Source organism: Pseudopipra pipra, chromosome W (genome assembly GCF_036250125.1).
Source record: "Pseudopipra pipra isolate bDixPip1 chromosome W, bDixPip1.hap1, whole genome shotgun sequence".
Lineage (NCBI taxonomy): Eukaryota > Metazoa > Chordata > Aves > Passeriformes > Pipridae > Pseudopipra > Pseudopipra pipra.
In genome coordinates this window covers 894,047-912,683 of record NC_087580.1, presented here as the reverse complement: position 1 = coordinate 912,683, position 18,637 = coordinate 894,047, and the positions used below count along the sequence as shown (strand labels likewise).

Here is an 18,637-nt window from a genome sequence, read left to right as displayed (position 1 = left end):
GGAGCCCCCCGGGGATTCTGTGGGATCCTCTCCTCCGCTCACGCTCCATAGCCCCGGTTTTTGCACACCTCGTGCGCTGCTTGTGTTTGTTTTTCCCGGTGCCTCTTTCGGTTCCGGGTTCCGGGTCCTTCCTGCCTTCTGAGCGGTTCCCGCTCGGGTCCCGCTGCTGCTTCCGCCGGCGCGGGTCTCTCAGGGTCTCGTATAAAATTCTCCATGGCTTTAAAACTTTTGTAGCTTTTTCATTTCCCTGCGTTGCCTCTTCCCACAATCGCACCCCCACTCTGTCCCATAAAGCATCGTCTAAAAAGTTAGTTACATTCAGTTCTGCAAAGTTATGTTGAGCCCAGAGCAACAAGCTTTGTAAGGACGATTCGTCCAGTGTTTTTCCGTGCTGCTTTAGCACTTTTTGCAGGATTAAATAAGCATGATTTTGCTCAGTTGATACGTTTGACCCCATTGTACCCTACTTATTGTTACAAAGTCTTTAAAATAATTACCCAATCTGGAGTTCGTAGTCAGCTCACTCAGCAGTTCCCGCCTGCTGAGGACAAGTTTCCGTGCACGGCTTCCGTCTTCTTTCAGTTCTGACTACGCACACACCACCGAAACACAAGGAGTGCTGCTTCCCTTGGTCCAGCCAGCCGATGGCTGACGAATCTTCTAAATGTTAGAAGGTTCTCAGCCCCACGGTTGTGGCGACATTAGTGGCGGTCTGAAAAATAAAAACTAGACACGATCCCAGTATGGGGAAACTGGAATAGTTTATTGAACACGAGAACACTATTTTAAAGGCATCTGGGGCTGTATGTTAATGAAGGGGATAACCTATGTTAATTGGGGAGTTACACAAATTTTTACTGCAATTTCCAAATAGTTAATTTTTCTTCTAGTAGGATTACATGGGGGACAGAGGGATTACAGGGGTTTAGACATGGTTTGATACAATCATCTCAAAAGTCCTTTCTGATTTCTGCTGGAGCCAAGCTTGATCCATGAGGTAGAACTTTAACAGGTCTTGTGAGAAGGGTCCAGCTCTTTCAGATCACGAGGTTTTTGTCAGCCCTTGTTTTCCTTTGCTGAAAGCTGGGTTTGGGCTCCCACACTTTCATAATCCCTAGAAACTCTTAGCTTACAAAATATTACAATTCAGTGATTCACATAATGCTTAGCAAATGCCGTTTACATAAAATGTCTAGTCTGGATATAAAGGACATCTCAGATATATTTTGTTACATTTGAAATTTGACTAGATATGAAAGTGTACATTTGAAGCCTGTTAGCACCAGTGACTCCATTTGTTTAATGAATTTATTTTAATGAAACATAAACTGTGGGTAATTGGCTGGATGGGCAATGTCTGGTAAATAAATATGTTTGCAGAATACTGTAAATGTTAGGAAAAAAACATCAACTAGTTCATTATTACAATTTCATCTAAATGTTTAAAATCAAGGTTCATAGCATGATATTTTTATCACCTTTTAATCAGAAATTATTTTTAATTTCTGTTGTCTTAGTATGGAGGTCAGGTGCTAAGTATTCTGCAAGTATACAGGGAAGACAGTAGTACCACAATGTACAGTCTAAGGCAAGAAACACCAATTCAATGCAAACATGAAAGTATGAGAAAGAAAGTCCTTACTTTCTACAATTATCATTACACCAATAAATCACCTTGAAAAAAAGATGCCTGAAAACCATAAAGAGGAACTTGAGGGGTGATAATAGAGTGGCTCTGAAAGTATTTCTACCAGTTTAATGTTGATTTTTATCTTGGTGTGGAACCCTTTAATGGATGCCTAGCTAGTTATGTTAAAAATTATTATTAGTTTGTTTTACAGCGTTTTTAAAATCTAAGCTGAATGTGCTTTGTGCTTTGTGCATGTGTTAAAAATTAATCATGGTTATACTGAGGACTACATTTTAAAGCAAAGAATGTTTAAGGTCTTGTCCGATGTAACCACCTAATTTTCAAGGAGAAAAAAAAACAAACCAGAAGAGCCCTGGTCTTGGAATTGACCCTGCTGCAGTTTGACTTGGGGATGTTATCCAGGATAAAATGGAAGGTGCTAAAAGGTCCCTGTGAATTTCTACTGTGAAATTCTTGAGTAGTTGCACTCACAGGATGTAAAAACTGCAAATGTTCAGTGCTGCTTTGCTTCTACTTTTGCAGTTGCAAAATAGAAGTTTAGTTCTATGAGATCTGAGAGAGAATATGGTAATTTGATGCTACCTTTTCTTGTGGTCACAATTCTCACCTTAATACTAGTCTACTCATCAGACCATTGTTTTTTGCAGTAATTTAAACAAAATGAAATAATTTATAAATATTAAAAAACCATAAAGCTCGTTAACTAGTCATATCATAATATATAGATCTCTTTTTATATTTTTAGATCACTTCTTTGAATCACAAGTATTTTAGAAATCATTTAGAAGACAGCCTTTCTTTGGGAAGGCCTCCCTTAGTAGAAGATGTTGGAGAAGAGCTTGACCCAGCACTGGATAATGTTTTGGAAAGAAACATCATTAAAACAGGTTCAGCTAACAAGGTAAAAATAAAACAAATGAGCAAACAAGTGGAAATGCCCCTTTCCTTCCCTCCCCCCACCTTTACCCTTAACAAAATAACGCCTACTAAATATAGGACTATGAAAAAGTAAAGTAATTTAAATTTGATTAATGCTAATACAAAAAAAAATAAAAAAGTAGAGTTTAAGATTACAAATGCTCAATATATTTAGTGTATAGAGTTCCTTATCCTTTTCCTTATGACAATTCAAAAAAAATGAAATAATCTGTGAATGGGCTACTTTAAGTGGTCCATAGGTATTCTCAGCAAATTGTTTGCATCAGTTGTATAATTTAAAACTGTATTTTTATGCCTTTAAACAAAAAAATGTAGCCCTTTTTCCTATATGAAGTATCTGAAAGAGTGTGTACTGGTTCTTGATATCTCAAGACTTCTTTTTAATACTTTTCTTAAGGTGAAAGTTGGTGATAAGGAAGTAGAAGTTATGGATGGCTTCAGACTTTACATTACTACAAAACTGTCAAATCCGTGTTACTCTCCTGAAATCAGTGCTCGAACCTCCATAATTGACTTTACTGTGACGATGAAAGGTCTTGAAAATCAACTCTTAGGCAGAGTCATTCTCACAGAGAAACAGGTAAAAGAATTGATTGTATCTGTTTTCCTGGTTGTACTTTTTACATTTACCTGTAGAATGCTTTACTTTAATTTTAATTTGTTACTTTCTATTACCATATTACAGGGTAACTTTCTGACTCTCTCTATTGTGATTATTCTTAATATAACCTATTTGTGATGATTTAAAAACTGGCACAGAAGCAATTGACTTATTTATGCGGAAGTTTCTATTTCTCTTTATTGTTGCAACCTTACCATGTTCACCTTATTTTTTTCTGCCTCAATGATTTACAACTTCATGAGAATGGCCTATGAAAAGGAAAAGGGCTTAGAATAAAAACTGATGTTCTTCTGTCTACACACTGTGGAGCTCAGGGCAACATAACCATGGATAGTTGGTGTCACCAACCTTTTGGTGAAAAGGATTTAGACTTAGCTACTTTCTTGCTCCAAGGGGAAACCTACTGATTTTGACTATGCAGATATATTAGTTGAGGAAGTCCAATTTCAGGATGACAATCCCAATCAACATGCCACCAGCAGTTCTGGAGAGAGGCTGATTGGTATTTTTTAAACTACTGAACACCTAATCCCTGTAGCTATAAAATCATGCAATGTTGGAGACACTATGACTGTGTATTTACTAAGATTTTGGCAATAGTTCCAGGCTACCTTCACTAGAGAGGAATGAGGTGAATGTCTTTGTTCCCTTAGTGTGGCATTTGTTGAGGTTCTCTTGTTCTTCCAGCACCACCTCCCCCCCTCGCCAAATGTAAGATGTTTCTCGTTAACGGTCTCAGTCATCTTGTTCATGTCAAGTAGTTGCATTTCATTCCCAAACAGTCCATGGATCTCATGAGAGAAATCACACTCATTCTGTGACGGTCTATATTTTGTCAGACAGGTTCATTGCACCATCAGCTTTGCTTCAACCACTGACAGCTTGACAACCCACTATGTAATGAAATTATCACTGTTTATCTGAAACATGCTGTGATGTGTATATTCACAAAGCCTTATGCCAAACTTCACTTCTTGGGCCTTGCAATACAGCACATTCCTTCAGATGAAAGTCAGTTTATCAACAAATTCCTCCAGTCATTGCAGTTTCTGTATGCTTGCTTGGAAGACACAGAAAGAGAGGAGCTTGACTTTTATCAGAGGTGCAAAGCAATAGACTGAGAAGTAACAGACTCAAGTTGGTACATGGGGAATTCTGATTAGATATCAGGAAAAAATAATTACATTGAGAGCGGTCAAAACCAGGAACAGATTACCCAGGAATCCAAGAACAGATTACTGTGTGATTTTGTGGAATTTCCATTCTTGGAAGGGTTCAAGACTCAACTGGACATTGCCCTGAGCAACTGAATTATTCGACATGCTTTGAGCAGGGGGTTGAACTAGCTAATTTCTGTAGGTGCCTTCCAAATTAAAATTATTCTACTATCTGGCTGTCTCTTTGCCACTAACAGGGAATGTCTAATGAGTGGACATACTACGCTTTCTGAACCAGATTCTCAGAGTAGTATACTCACTACTGTTTTGTTTGAGACCACCTGGGGGATATTTTTGCTAGATAAATGACAAGTGGGCTGCCTGACAGAAAGGGAGAGTTCTATAGAATATACGTACCACTTTACAGTTTACTTTGCCTCTGTTCATACATCCTGTGGTTCAAGGTTTCCTGAAGAGTCAATTTGAAATATCCTGTGATCCAATACCTTTTTTTCTGTGGTATCTAATTATGCATCTTTGGGAATTTGGGCATTCCTCTCTTAAGTGTCTGGATTCTTGCTACCTTTTGTAGCCTTTGGAAGGGAAGTGATGGAATTGTTTAGCTGTGAGGCAGTTTGCCAAATGATTTGAGCAGTATCACTGCTTTGTGATATCCAGTGTTAGAATGTATGTGAGGAAATTCTATCCCAAAAAGAGATTATTTCTCTGAAATTAGTGTTCTTCAGGATTTGCATGCACATTCCTATCCTTCTTGCCATTCCACTGTCTCTGATACAGTTCTGATCTTAGAAAGAATGAGATTTAGACATGCAAGAAGGAAAAGGAGTGTTTACACCTCATCATTTGAAGTTTCTGCAGAGTCTAACTATCTGCTACTGTGTTGTTTGGTATGCTCATTAGTAAAATCTGTGTCAAATACATTTCACAGAATTGATTGATTACTGATAAGAATGCTGGTACTGATTTCTTCTCTTCTATCAGAATGTTAAACCAATTCCAAGATGTGAGTGAAGCATGAGAAGGTCAAAGGGCAGCTGGCACATCTGTATAAATTTAATTATACTCTATTTCATGGAATAATTGGATTTGAGAGACTTGATATATGTCTGAATGTAGTATAACATGTTATTTTATTGATATCCTTATTTTGATACATTAGCTGTTAAGAAATTTGACAAAAAATTTTTTATTTAGTGTCATGGATATGTCAGATTAGTAGTGGAGTTATAACATGCAAGAACTGTTTATGGGTTTTTGAATTTTCACATTCATATTTCAAGATCTGTGCTGGAAAAAGGCTCAGGATTCGTAAGGAACAAATTCTTGTACTTGTGAATCATTTTTGATAGAATGATATAAGCTATTTAGCAGCTTTTATATTTTATGGATATTAACAAGAACTAGCGTACTTTGTTACAGACTGTAAAATGTCATCTGCTTGTGAAAGGAATTCCATAAAGCCGGATTCAAAACAGCCTCTTTGATGCAAGTTCCTTAAATTTATGTACATGGCAACTTGGCTTAGTTTTTCTTCATCCTTGCTGTTCTGACTGGAAATTTTTGAAGTTACGAAGAAAACTTTTAACTGTGTCCACTTTCTGATCTGCAAAAAGTATTTTAAGAGCTTAATAGATGGATTTTTTTCACTAAGGTTCTCATCTAAGAATCCTTCACTTTAGTTTGTTAATTCTGTTTCCAACTTGTTTCTCAGGCTCTTCTTGTGCGGAAAACAGCTTTCAGTTTTTAAAATGCATTGCACTCCAAAGTATGTTTAACCTTTTAAACTGAACTCAGCAAAACGTGAAACTTAATTTGGCTCAGCATGTTAATTATTATATTTAATTGGATGCTAACTTTCTTTTAATACTATACTTTTAAAAAAAGGTTTCTGATTCATCAAACTTACATGATGCTTGTCTTGCTTCCTAAAATTGTTACCTGTTTTTCTTTAGTTTCACAAGGCATCAGTTGATTAAAATGCAGTTAACTGTAGTTTTCTTGTCTGTTTTCATCAGTTTTTGTCAGAATCTTTTGAATCTGTAAGCACATCTCTTAAGTTATGTGGCATTTACATTATTCTATAATGACTGTAAAATAATATTTTCTACCTGATGATGATGTTTCAATGTACCTTTTGTACAAGTGACAAGAAAAAACCCTAAATCTGATACTAATACAATGATTTTTCTTAATTTCCTTTTTAAGGTAAAAGGACATTCTTTGAAAGAAATGAATACTTGAATTACTTAGGAATGTAAGGAGAATGTAGGGTGAGAAGACCGCAAGTTTGGAATGCGAGAAAACAAAATAGCAATATCCAACTTGTAACAGTGTTTCAAATCTGTATAAATGAAGGCTACTCAAATGTGGGAATAAACCCTTTCCTTAAGCCTTGCTGAGGTCTCAGATCCATTAAGCCTCTAGTGCTATTTGAGAGGTTATGTATTTCTTAGTGTTGTCCCTGTTTATTTGGAATATTAGCAGCCAGTGAGCAGTGCAGAAGTGGACTTGGCAAAGGTGAACACACAACTTCCAAGTTAGTTCAAATTGTTCACCAGACCTTTGTAAACAAAGAAGGAGTACTTCTGTAGACATAGCCAATATTTCTACCAACTGGCTCACTTACTGCTGATTCATATCTTATAAAGACTCTTAACCCATCCGGTCTCTATTCTTTCTTTTTATTTCACTGTAATGTATTGAAACATTTTGTAATATTTCAATAGAGGATTTTTATCTCTGAGCAATTAATTTGTAATAAGTTTTTAAAGGTTAATTTAAAAAGTATTATAAGAATGAACTGAAAGGACTATTATCTGTGAAGAATATTTTTTTTTAGATATTTCAAACAGGTTTGGTGTTTTTTTTAATGTGAAACTGTTGATTAACAGGTGTCCATCTTTTATATAAGAGCACTGGAAAACAAACTAGGTACATAAACCACACAGACTATATTATAAAAAATAATCAAATAAACACTTACGTTCTACATATTTTCTTAATCAATGAAGCATTTTAGTGAAAGGCTTCCATCATCCCTGTTTGATGGAAGAATATTTTCAGAGGCACTTTTTGAAATATTTGCTGCTTAATTTGATGACTTAGGATGGCCATTGTAACTGAGACTAAATTTTCAATATGCTGATTAAAAAACAAGGCATAAATGAGGATGAGATCAGATGGAGTGGAAAAAAAAAGTCCTATACCTGGAAAGGTCTTTGCACTTGTCTTTTCTGAAACAGAAAGGAAAGAAAAACAATTACTATTCTGAGCATCTTATTCTTTTAGGGCATGATATGAGGATGTTCCATAGTATTTATTGAAAAGAGTTGTTAATGCCTACTTATGTAGCCGGTTCAGAAACCTGGTAATAGACCTTGTGTCAGAAATACCACTGGAATTCTTACCCCCAAATTATTGCAGTTACTCTTGACTTACACTGTTTTAGTAGGATCAGTATTTTTTAAACTGTTTTATTTTGCTTTTATTTTTGATTGATTTTCTGTTTTCCAAATATTACCACGTATTTCAATAGGAATTAGAGAAAGAAAGAACTGATCTTATTGAAGATGTGACTATGAACAAAAGGAGGATTAAGGACCTAGAAGATAACCTTTTGTTCCGACTTACAAGCACTAAAAGTTCTCTGGCAGATGATGAGAGTCTACTAATTGTATTGACTGACACTAAGAAGACTGCTGAAGAAGTAACAGAGAAACTGCAAACTTCTGCTGAAACTGAAATACAGATCAACTCAGCCCGTGAAGAGTATAGACCTGGTGAGTGAAGGTAGTGATGAAAGACAAATGGCTTGACCACGTATTTAAAACATCAATACTCAGAGTAGGAGAAACAGTAGGATAAGATCAGGAAGACCATAATTTGTGGGAAGGATCTTTGTTTTCCCATAAGTAAAATGTATCTAGGAAATGTCATATTGCGTGATCATGGAGAAAATATTCAATGTTAAGGTTCATGTGGAATTTATAAAATGGAGTGATCTATTCTCATTGTAGACTTCCCATTGCTCTATATACAAGTGTGCTGGTCTTTAGGGTGTTTAGGTAACTGTATGTTTGAGTTCAACATGTTGACACTCTTTTACAGGCCCAGTATATTGGTAAATCCTCTTTATATCTGTTCTGATGAATGCTTCATCATTTCTCCATAAGTTATTACAGTCAGCACATTTCATCTGTCTTTTGGATTTTAACTGACAGGTGAAAATGTGAAAAAAGTGGAGGAAAAAAAGGAAAGCTCTCTGGAATTACCTGCATTTTAGGGAAAGTATGAAATGGTACAGTTAGTGTATAAGAAAGCTTTGCAGAATTTGTAAAACCTTTGTATTTAAAACTAATGACTACTGAAAGTAAGTTAAATCAGTGCTGGGTAAGTTAAATCAATATAGTTCATTTGGCTTTTACATGACTCCTATAAAAGTCTGTAAAGAGAAATTTGTTTGGACATTCAAACAGTACTTCAAACAACCATAATTTTTATATGTTCTACTGACAATCTGAACATTGCAGTGTACCATCCAGCTGCTCTCCAGATATGCTCATATTTGAAACTAGGCTTTACATAGTATGCATTAATTGCAGAAAAGATTTTTTTTTGCTGATGTATAAATGAGGATTAAATGAATAATTTTATTGCTTTTCTATGCAGTAAAGAATACAATAACTCAAGGAACTTCAGTTATCGTTATCATTAGTATTAAACCCACTGTACATGTTGTAGAGGTCTAAAGTTTTCTGCTCTGCATTTCTACTTCGAACACATTCTTGTTTCTTTTCTTTTTCAGTTGCAACTCGAGGAAGCATCTTGTACTTCCTTATTACTGAGATGAGCATGGTCAATGTCATGTATCAGACTTCGCTTCGGCAGTTTTTGTGGCTTTTTGACCGCTCCCTGGCCAGGTAATTTAGCTAACAATAAGTTGTATTTACCCAGTCCTGGAGGTGCTTGTAGTACAATAAAGATTTGTTGTAAGCTAATATCAGAAAGAAGACTTGCTTCTTACAGTCTTGACCATGAATTGTCAGTTTAAATACCCATAAGACTTCGTCTGTTAGTTACCAAGGCAACGAATCTTCTAATGTACTTACAGTCCTTCAAAATTCGGCATTAGACAGTTAAAAACTATTATACTACATTGATTTTCAGGTATGCAAAAAGGCTTGATCAGAAATTATTTTTTTTTTTGTTGTTCCTTCAATCTGAAAGTTGTTGCTAGCTTGCTGCTGATATTTTATGCTTGTGATCTGTTATCTTTCATGTTTTGAAAATACAGAACTATGGCTTTTTGTCATTTGCAACTGCAAACATTCAACTGCAGACCTTTCTTCTGACAGGTCTACCAAGAGCCCTATAACCAGCAAGAGGATTACTAATATTATTGAATATATGACATATGAAGTGTTCAAATATACTGCTCGAGGACTCTATGAGGAGCATAAATTTCTCTTCACATTATTGCTTACTTTGAAGATTGATATACAAAGAAACAGAGTGAAGCACGAAGAATTTCTGACACTTATTAAAGGTTGAAACTATGGAACAATTTTAAGTAGAGCATACATATTATTATAGAAAACTTTGGTTATTTCTCCAAGCCAACCTGCTTCTTTCTTTTGTACATTAGAAGCCAGTCAATTGTAAGAATACATGGTTATCTTTCTGATCTGGTGACAGATAACATTGTATGGTAGTTCTAATTTATAGCAGCACACTGAATATTGATAAATATATCTTTGGAATATCTTTTCCCAAAAAGCATTTATTTCCAGGCACATTGCACAAAAAAACCAGTAAAGCCTCAAAAGGTAAATTGGTTAAGAAAGACTACATTTAAGGTATATAATATAAGAAAATATTATAAATTAACCAAACTATAAACTCTGCTTCATAAAATATGGTGTGATTTTATAAAGTAGAAAACCCTTGTAACCTCATGATTAAAAATCTGGATTCTTGTGTTTGGTGTTTTCCTTTTATTTTGTTTTTGCTTTCTTTTAGTTTCAGTTGAATTTCAAGGAAGGCAAATGTATACATTGGCAAAGTTGTTGCATTATCTACATCAACAAAAAATCAAAGAAAAAAACATTGAAATGAACCCAAAGCCAAGTTAATTCTTTTGCAGTAAAACATAGATTTATTTTGTAATGAGAAGCTGTTCTGGATTTTAAAAAATTATGTAAATTTAGATGAAACATAGGATTTGAAAGTAAATTTTGCATATTACCTAACTCAGAAATTTCTTTATGACCTTCCTTAGTTATTAAGTCATATTTCTCCAGTTTGGGAAAGCTTAATCATGTGAAATAGTCTTGTAGTATCTAGTTTACATTTTCCAAAGGTCTTATTTTATTTATTATTTCTTTGTTTGTTTGTATTTGTGTCTCCAACAGTTCTAATTGTAACTAAGTTCAATTTCTTGCAGGTGGTGCTTCTCTAGACCTTAAAGCTTGTCCTCCTAAGCCAGCTAAATGGATTCTGGATATGACTTGGCTGAACTTGGTGGAGCTCAGTAAACTTGAACAATTTTCAGATATTCTTGATCAAGTATGTAAGAGCTTTTAAAATTAATCTCTCGTTTGACAGTGATTGTCTGGTAGTGATCAAACCATGTGGTGGAAAGGGTGTTCAGTAAATTCAACACTTGTATGAACAGTTTTAGCGGACACTGAGTGTATTGCAGCTAACTAAGTAAGTAGCATTTGGTATATGTTAAAAGTAATGAAAAATACTGAGTAGTAGCTCTTTTTTTCAGAACATGAATGCATAAAGGTGTTGTTGCATTCTGTAATTCCATACTTAAAACCTGGAAGTTTATCCTATAATTTTTAATAGCCTTATTAAACCTGTGTACTAATATTGCTAAACAAATGTCTGTGTGTGGATAATGTGTCTCTGACTATCATTAAAAATTTGTGACCTAGTGGCAGTGCAAATATGACTTGTCTGTTTAGTGAGACTTATTCCTTTGATGACATAACTGCAGATTTCCAGTGAAGAGAAACAGTGGAAAATCTGGTTTGATAGTAAGAATCCCGAAGAAGAATTGGTTCCCAGTGGCTATGGTCAATCTCTGGACTGCTTCAGACATCTTCTTCTTATCAGATCGTGGTGTCCTGACAGGACCATAGCTCAGGTACTTTTATATAGCCAACATGGTCTATTTAGGTATCACTAGAATAAATAGTTACCAGATTGCAGTTCAGTGCTGTTTTATGTAATGCTAAGCACCTTCCTGTAATGGACCATTACGTTGCGTTTTCTGAAATTCATTTTAGAAAATTTATGCATTTATTACAAGGGCAGCATTAGCAAAGTTATTCTAATGAATTGAACAAATATTATCCAATGATTTCACTGTGGAATAGGATTTCTGCTGGAGTCACATGTGTTTATCCAGATCTCTTTATCAGTTCAGAAGGTACTTTTCAGTGTCCTTGCTTACTCCCTGGAATTTTAGAAGTGTCCCCTTGTTAGGCTGAAGTAAAATATTTTAGTGAACTCAGTTGTCTGAGGGAAAAGGAAACATGAAAACAATTTAATTGAGGAACCATTTCCGGCATGGAAGAATTAGACCCATTTTGGAAAAATCTGTATTAAAGTCTGTTTGAAATTTTTAATTTAAAGCCATCTATTTAAAAAGAAGATAAGTATAAAACTGAAGGTTATTAAACAGACTATTTTAAAGAAAAATCAACTTCTAGGAGCCTATTTTTAATCTTTATCTCCAGTGCAAAAGAAAAAAACAATTGAATTCCTGGCAATTCAGAGCAATTAATGACAAATTATTGAAATTGGAATGCATCAGTAAAAGCGTGGTATTAATTTTATGGATGCACATCTTTAGACATTGTGATTGGATTCACAAAAATCCCATAGGAAGAGAAGTCAGTAGGTTAAACAGTACTGTCTAAAGAATATCTCTATGATGTGTGCTATATGACTGAAACAGATCATGCAAAATTAGTTCCTCACTACTGTTAATGGGAACAAGATACACTTTCATCTTACAATTTTATGAAAGCTGATAGTTCATCAAATGCTTAATGCTGAATATCTTTTGTCTCTGAGAAATAACCCAGAGGTATTAAGGGGAAGATTTATCCAAGATGAAAGCATTGTAGTGGGAAAGAGTACAAGAAAGATCATCTCAAAACTGTTTGAATGAGCCTTTCTTATTTCTCAGAAAAGAAAGAACAATAATCTAAAACTTCTAAAGATAAATCAAAAAGAAATAAAAGAGATGGTCTTCACCTGTTCCTCTGGATCTTTTACTTACTGATAGTTATTTTCATCATTACTACTGTTAATTCGTTGTTTGTTTAACCATGAAGGTGGAAAAGGCTTAACAGCTTTGAAACCCATCTTTAATGCTTTCCTCCTTTTTTCCTAGATTTGAAGGCTAGGAGTCACACTGTCTAATGGAGATATGATATGTAAAAAAATTAATTTTTTCTGAAGTTTTAGAGAGGTTATTTTTTTTATAGTGTAATTATAGGTATTACCTATAACAATACATGCAGATATTTGTAATATAATAATTATTTTTAAAATTTTAACTGGTCTTATAATGCTGTAAGAAATAACACCATCAAAGACAGTATGATGTATTGACATGTAAAAATAAACTTGTTGCATATTTTTATTTCTGGTATAAATTTTTATCAGTCTTTGCTCTTCAACTGACTTATTGGTTTACACTGGGAAGAAAACTATTAAATGGTTAGGTCACAGTTTAAATTTGCCCTTTTTAATATAGGCAAGAAAATACATCACTGAAACTATGGGTGAGAAATACGCAGAGGGAGTCATCTTGGATTTGGAGAAAACATGGGAAGAGTCAGATCCACGTACTCCCCTCATTTGCTTTCTTTCCATGGGCTCTGATCCTACGGACTCAATTACTGCTCTGGGAAAAAGACTAAAGACAGAAACGTGCTGTGTTTCCATGGGCCAGGGACAAGAAATCCATGCTCGTAAACTTCTACAGCAGACAATGGCTCATGTAAGTGACAAAAATCTGAATGCTTTTTGTAGCTGTATTAAACACTTAGAAATAAAAATCCTGTCATGAAATAAGGTTGTTTGGTGGGTAGTTAATGCTAATGCAAGAACCTATATTTATTTATATAAATAAGTGTCTTAAGTGATAAAACTGTCTTTTCAGTCATTTAGTTGGCCATAACAAGTTTTTTGATACTATACAGATGTTTTTCATTGAAAATGGAGTGTTTTGCATATAAAATAGAGTTTTTGTTGTAGATTGCTGACTGATAAACGTAGTTGAATTGATTTTTTTTTTTGGTTACATGACTAGTAAGTATTCTTGAGCAAGCACTTCAGAACATTTTTTGTTTTGTATTTTTACTAATACAAATGCATTTTGTTAAATCGAGAAAATTAATTTCAAATATACTATTGATAGCTACATAAACTTGAGAAAAACAAGGTTGTGTAGCAAAATATTTTGTATTGCTGTAGTCTGGATTTGTACTTGGGAGGGCCCATCTGGTAGCACAGGCATTTTACAAGTGAAACGTGGAGCAATTAAAGAACAAAATTATCTGTATGAGAAAGAAAAGGTGAGATGTTCCAATTTAGCATGCTTTGCCCCTCAGGTGATAGTACTGCTGGGCCTGCTGATGTGAAAAAATTAAGTTTCTTACACTCTTGTGTTATGAGCTTCTTCCCCGTCTGTATAACCTATTTTTCTTTGACTTTTGCCTCTTGACAACTTGGTTCTTGTTTGACGACTCCTCATAAAGAGCTAATTAGCAGATCAGATGAAAAGAAACTCATTCAAAAATAGGGAGGAGGAGCACCTTTTGTTTAGTTAAGAGAAATGCAGTTATTTTCCCTCATTGTCTCACATATCCTCTTAATGAAGAGGTATATGAGATGTCTATATGTAGTATGGGAATTCATATGAGAAAGTTTGATACCTATTGATTGATAACAATAGATTAATTAAGTATGTATATGTGGCTATTTTCCAAGCCTGGTACCCTTGTGAAGAACAAGGTTTAGCAGCTTCCTCTATGGAGCTACTACCCCATATGTAAGCCAAAATTTATCAGTGTTTATCAGCAGTATAGTCATGGGAAGGTATGTTTTAAATGTACTGACATGGAAAAGGTAGAGATTTCTTGAGAAGAGCAGATGGGACAACTAAGGACCACTTCTTTACATGAAAAAAACAAATAAGCTAACACCACCTCCAGAAGGAAAAGCCTGCATCTTAGCTCACAAAGGGTGATTTCAGTTTGTGAACAATGTTGATAACTTCATATTTTGTTGTTTTAAACTAGGGAGGTTGGGCACTTCTGCAAAACTGCCACCTTGGACTTGACTTTTTGGATGAGCTGATGGACACTCTAATAGAGACAGAGAATGTCCATGAAAGCTTTCGACTATGGCTGACAACTGACATTCACAAACGGTTCCCCATCACCCTACTTCAAATGTCTATTAAGTTTACCAATGAACCACCGCAAGGGCTCAGAGCTGGGCTAAAGAGAACATATGGTGGTGAGTGCTAGAATGGCAGCGATTTAAAACCAAATTTTGGACTTTGGTATTTTTGTGTGGTCATGTTACAACCAATATAAGCTAATATGAGGGACTGATCACAATTATGCCAGCACATATCTTGATCCCTGTTTTGAGCTGGAAGTTCTGAAAATTAAGAAGAGAAGGTCTGCTGAAGTTCTGTTGCCAGAGCTAATTGGACAGCAAAACAGGAAATGCTTTTTCTTTTCTCAAATTTTGGCTTCTAGAATCTTAGTTCAAAGTGTTCGAATCTTTGGTCTTCTTCTGTCTTTTGGCAGAAAAATGATGTGTTAATATTTGCTGGCAATCAAGTGCTCTTTACATTACATAAAGCAAAGGACAAAGAGTCTGTGTGGAAAGCAACTTTATGTGAATTCAGCTATTAGTAAATTGTGGGTTTTTTACCCTGAAGTTTACTCTTTTAATTTGAGCAACTTAATAACATGCTATAAACTGTCCCCAGCATAGAACACTTTGTGGGACAATAATTAGACTCTTGGGAGAGGCAGGGAGCCAACTTAAGATCTCTAGAGTGAGATTTTAGCACTGATTTGAAGTAGTTTCAAAAAGGACTATCACTGTGATTCTTATTAAGTCCATTTACAATCAATAGGTGTCAGCCAGGATTTACTAGATTCCAGTAAAATGGTACAATGGAAACCAATGTTGTATGCTGTAGCCTTTCTACACTCCACTGTTCAAGAAAGGCGCAAGTTTGGATCTCTAGGTTGGAATATACCCTATGAGTTTAATCAAGCTGATTTCAATGCTACTGTGCGCTTCATTCAGAACCACTTGAATCGCATGGATACCAAGAAGGTATGAATGCTTTTGTGGGGAAGGTATATTAAAATGATAGATCTTTATAGTAGTGGAATGGATATAAATGCTTCCTAATAACTGAAATACAAGCATGATTTTAACTTGTTTTCTTTCCCCATAAACATTTAGTATTCCAAGTGTACGTGTATTAGGGCAGCAGACTTAAATTAGATTTTTAATCCAGTGCACCTTAAATTTCTATATTAACCTGTATGTTAAACCCACCCCCCCAGCCATCTCAGAAATATAAATCTTAGAAGTACAGACCTTTTCAATGCTAATTGCATCAATTAGTTAAAAATGGGTGACTGTATTTAAAATACTCTTTTCAGGGGATCTCCTGGAATACTGTTTGTTACATGATAGGTGAGATCCAGTATGGTGGTCGTGTGACAGATGACTATGACAAAAGACTCATGAACACCTTTGTAAAGGTTTGGTTCAATGAAAATACATTTAATCAGGAATTCAGCTTCTACAAAGGATACAGCATACCTAAATGTACTATGGTGGATCAATACCTTCAGTACATACAGGTTGGTAAATCAAAGCTAATCACTTGTTTCTCATGAGTTTCTGATTCCCTGTATTTTTTCTTTTCTTCTGAGTGCCTGTATTTTGTCTTTTATTCATGGATTCTGCATTGATTTCTAGCATTCTGCATATCTATTAGTGACAACTAATTGTTTTGATCAATGTTATCGTCGTCATGACAGGAATATTTTCTTTTTCCTGTGGTTTGATTGAGTGACTTATCTAGAGGCACACAGTTATTGAAGAGGGTAAAAATGGAGTCCAGACATTGCGTATAACCTCACAGAAATAAAAGATGTAGATATATGAAAGAAAAAACTTACTATTAAAATAGCACATGGATGTTAAAACTGAATTTGTTTGGTGTGATTTGGGCTGTGACACAACAAATAGACCACGGCAAGTTATTTCCCTAAGACTGAAGAAATCTAGCTTACTTTACAATGTAAGGGGGTTTTTTTCTGTTTGTTATTTGGTTTTGCTCTATGTTGTTTTTTTGTTTGTTTGGGATTTTTTTTGGGGGGGGAATTTTTTTTGATTAACTTATAAATCCATATCCAGTTGTGCTCTTCTTATATTTTACTATATAGAGCTTTCCTGCTTATGACACACCCGAGGTGTTTGGTTTGCACCCCAATGCAGATATCACTTACCAAAGTAAAGTTTCCAAAGATGTATTGGACACCATCCTCAGTATCCAGCCTAAAGATAGCTCTGGTGGAGGAGGTGAAACTCGAGAGGCAGTTGTAGCCAGACTGGCTGATGATATGCTGGAAAAGCTTCCTGCTGATTATGTGCCATATGAAGTGAGTTAATGAAATCCTGTCAAAAACATTTGCTTCATCTTGCTTTTTATGGATAAAAAAAGAAAAACCAAACAACTTTTTTTAAAACATGTTTGAATTCATTCATACAGGCAATACTTCCAAAATATGCTGTAGAGAAGTCTGACCAGACTCTTAATGTTTATAATGAGATCACTAAATGTGGACTGAAGTGCCTTTGTAAGAACTTTTTAAGAAATATTAAACCATTTAATGCCTATGTTGTCATTTGTACTATAGAGGAGGTAGAATCATCAGCTTTTGACTGAGGTTATTGACACTATAAAATTTCTAGTTATGTTCATGCAGTTGTTAATTTGTTAACATTACTAACTTTTAATTAAAAATTTATCAGTGAGTTTGGTTAGAATACAAAACTGCCTGGTAATGTGATAATTCCCAGGCATTGCTGATTAATAGTGCTACTATGTTGAGGCAAAGTAGCTGGGACAATTACTCCTGATTGGCTTGTGTGAAGTGAACCTTGGAACTGTCTTTTGGAATTACATCTGAATGCCTTGAAATAGGGTTAACAGCCCACATGCTTTTTAAATGAGATTAGCTCATAGAATGATATACAGACTAAATCATGAGTTAGACTAAAACCACAGCCAATCTCATCATCCTAGATTTCTCTTGAACAAATCCTGTATTTCTGTCTTGCAGAGAATTCAAGGGAGGTGCCAAACTGACCATTTAAGTCCATAAATAAAAGTGTTACATCCTAAAAATCATACTAGTGCCTAATCTTGACATAAGGCCAACTTTGTTTTTTTCACTTTTATTGAAGGATCTTTGATTTTCTACCTACAGGTAAAAGAAAAACTAAAGAACATGGGACCTTTTCAGCCTATGAACATATTTTTGCGACAGGAGATTGAACAAATGCAGAGAGTTATTTCTTTAGTGAGAAGCACTCTGACTGATCTAAAACTTGCCATTGATGGGACAATCGTTATGAGTGAAAATTTGAGGGATGCTTTAGACTGCATGTATGATGGAAGGATTCCTGCTAGCTGGAAAAAAGTACGTGTACATCACTTGTTATGAAAAGAAAAAAAACCCTATTTCTGAAGAGCTAGGTTAAACTGTTAGACTTATAGTAAATACTTTTTTTCAATCTGTATTTTAAAACAGTGTTAACCAGAACTGTGAAACTGCTGGAATAGATTTTGTGCTAAAATAAACACAGTCAAAGCAAGCCGTCTTTCATTTATAAAAGTAGAAATGAATGTGGGGTTTGCAGGTATTTCCCATTTTAACAGCCTGTTGCATGTTGACAGGATAAAAAGCTAGAGAGAAGAGAGTAATTTAAAATGTGATGATGGATTTTAAAACATAGCACCCACATTAGTGGACTACACTGGTGCTATTCTTTGAGTTTAAGACTTGTAGTCATATCATCACAGAATAGTAGACACTGGAAAGGACCACACTTGTGAAAGTGGGGTCAATTAAAGCAGGTTTCTCAGGGGTCTCCAGAATCAAGAGTCCACAATCT

General features: G+C 35.0%; 1 protein-coding gene and 1 long non-coding RNA gene across 3 annotated transcripts in view; one reads left to right on the top strand and one right to left on the bottom strand.

The window, feature by feature from the left end:
- LOC135405804 (uncharacterized) overlaps window positions 1-18,637 on the bottom strand; it is a 369,333-nt gene that overhangs the window by 96,730 nt on the left and 253,966 nt on the right. The window lies entirely within an intron of this gene.
- LOC135405953 (dynein axonemal heavy chain 5-like) overlaps window positions 1-18,637 on the top strand; it is a 28,936-nt gene that overhangs the window by 5,404 nt on the left and 4,895 nt on the right. The window contains exons 2-14 of the mRNA XM_064640466.1: window positions 2,397-2,552; window positions 2,988-3,170; window positions 7,926-8,169; window positions 9,195-9,309; window positions 9,745-9,935; window positions 10,833-10,954; window positions 11,394-11,543; window positions 13,167-13,412; window positions 14,716-14,935; window positions 15,570-15,775; window positions 16,111-16,314; window positions 16,903-17,118; window positions 17,950-18,162. Of these exons, the coding sequence (XP_064496536.1) occupies window positions 2,397-2,552; window positions 2,988-3,170; window positions 7,926-8,169; window positions 9,195-9,309; window positions 9,745-9,935; window positions 10,833-10,954; window positions 11,394-11,543; window positions 13,167-13,412; window positions 14,716-14,935; window positions 15,570-15,775; window positions 16,111-16,314; window positions 16,903-17,118; window positions 17,950-18,162 (2,466 nt within the window). The remainder of the gene's footprint in view (window positions 1-2,396; window positions 2,553-2,987; window positions 3,171-7,925; window positions 8,170-9,194; window positions 9,310-9,744; window positions 9,936-10,832; window positions 10,955-11,393; window positions 11,544-13,166; window positions 13,413-14,715; window positions 14,936-15,569; window positions 15,776-16,110; window positions 16,315-16,902; window positions 17,119-17,949; window positions 18,163-18,637) is intronic.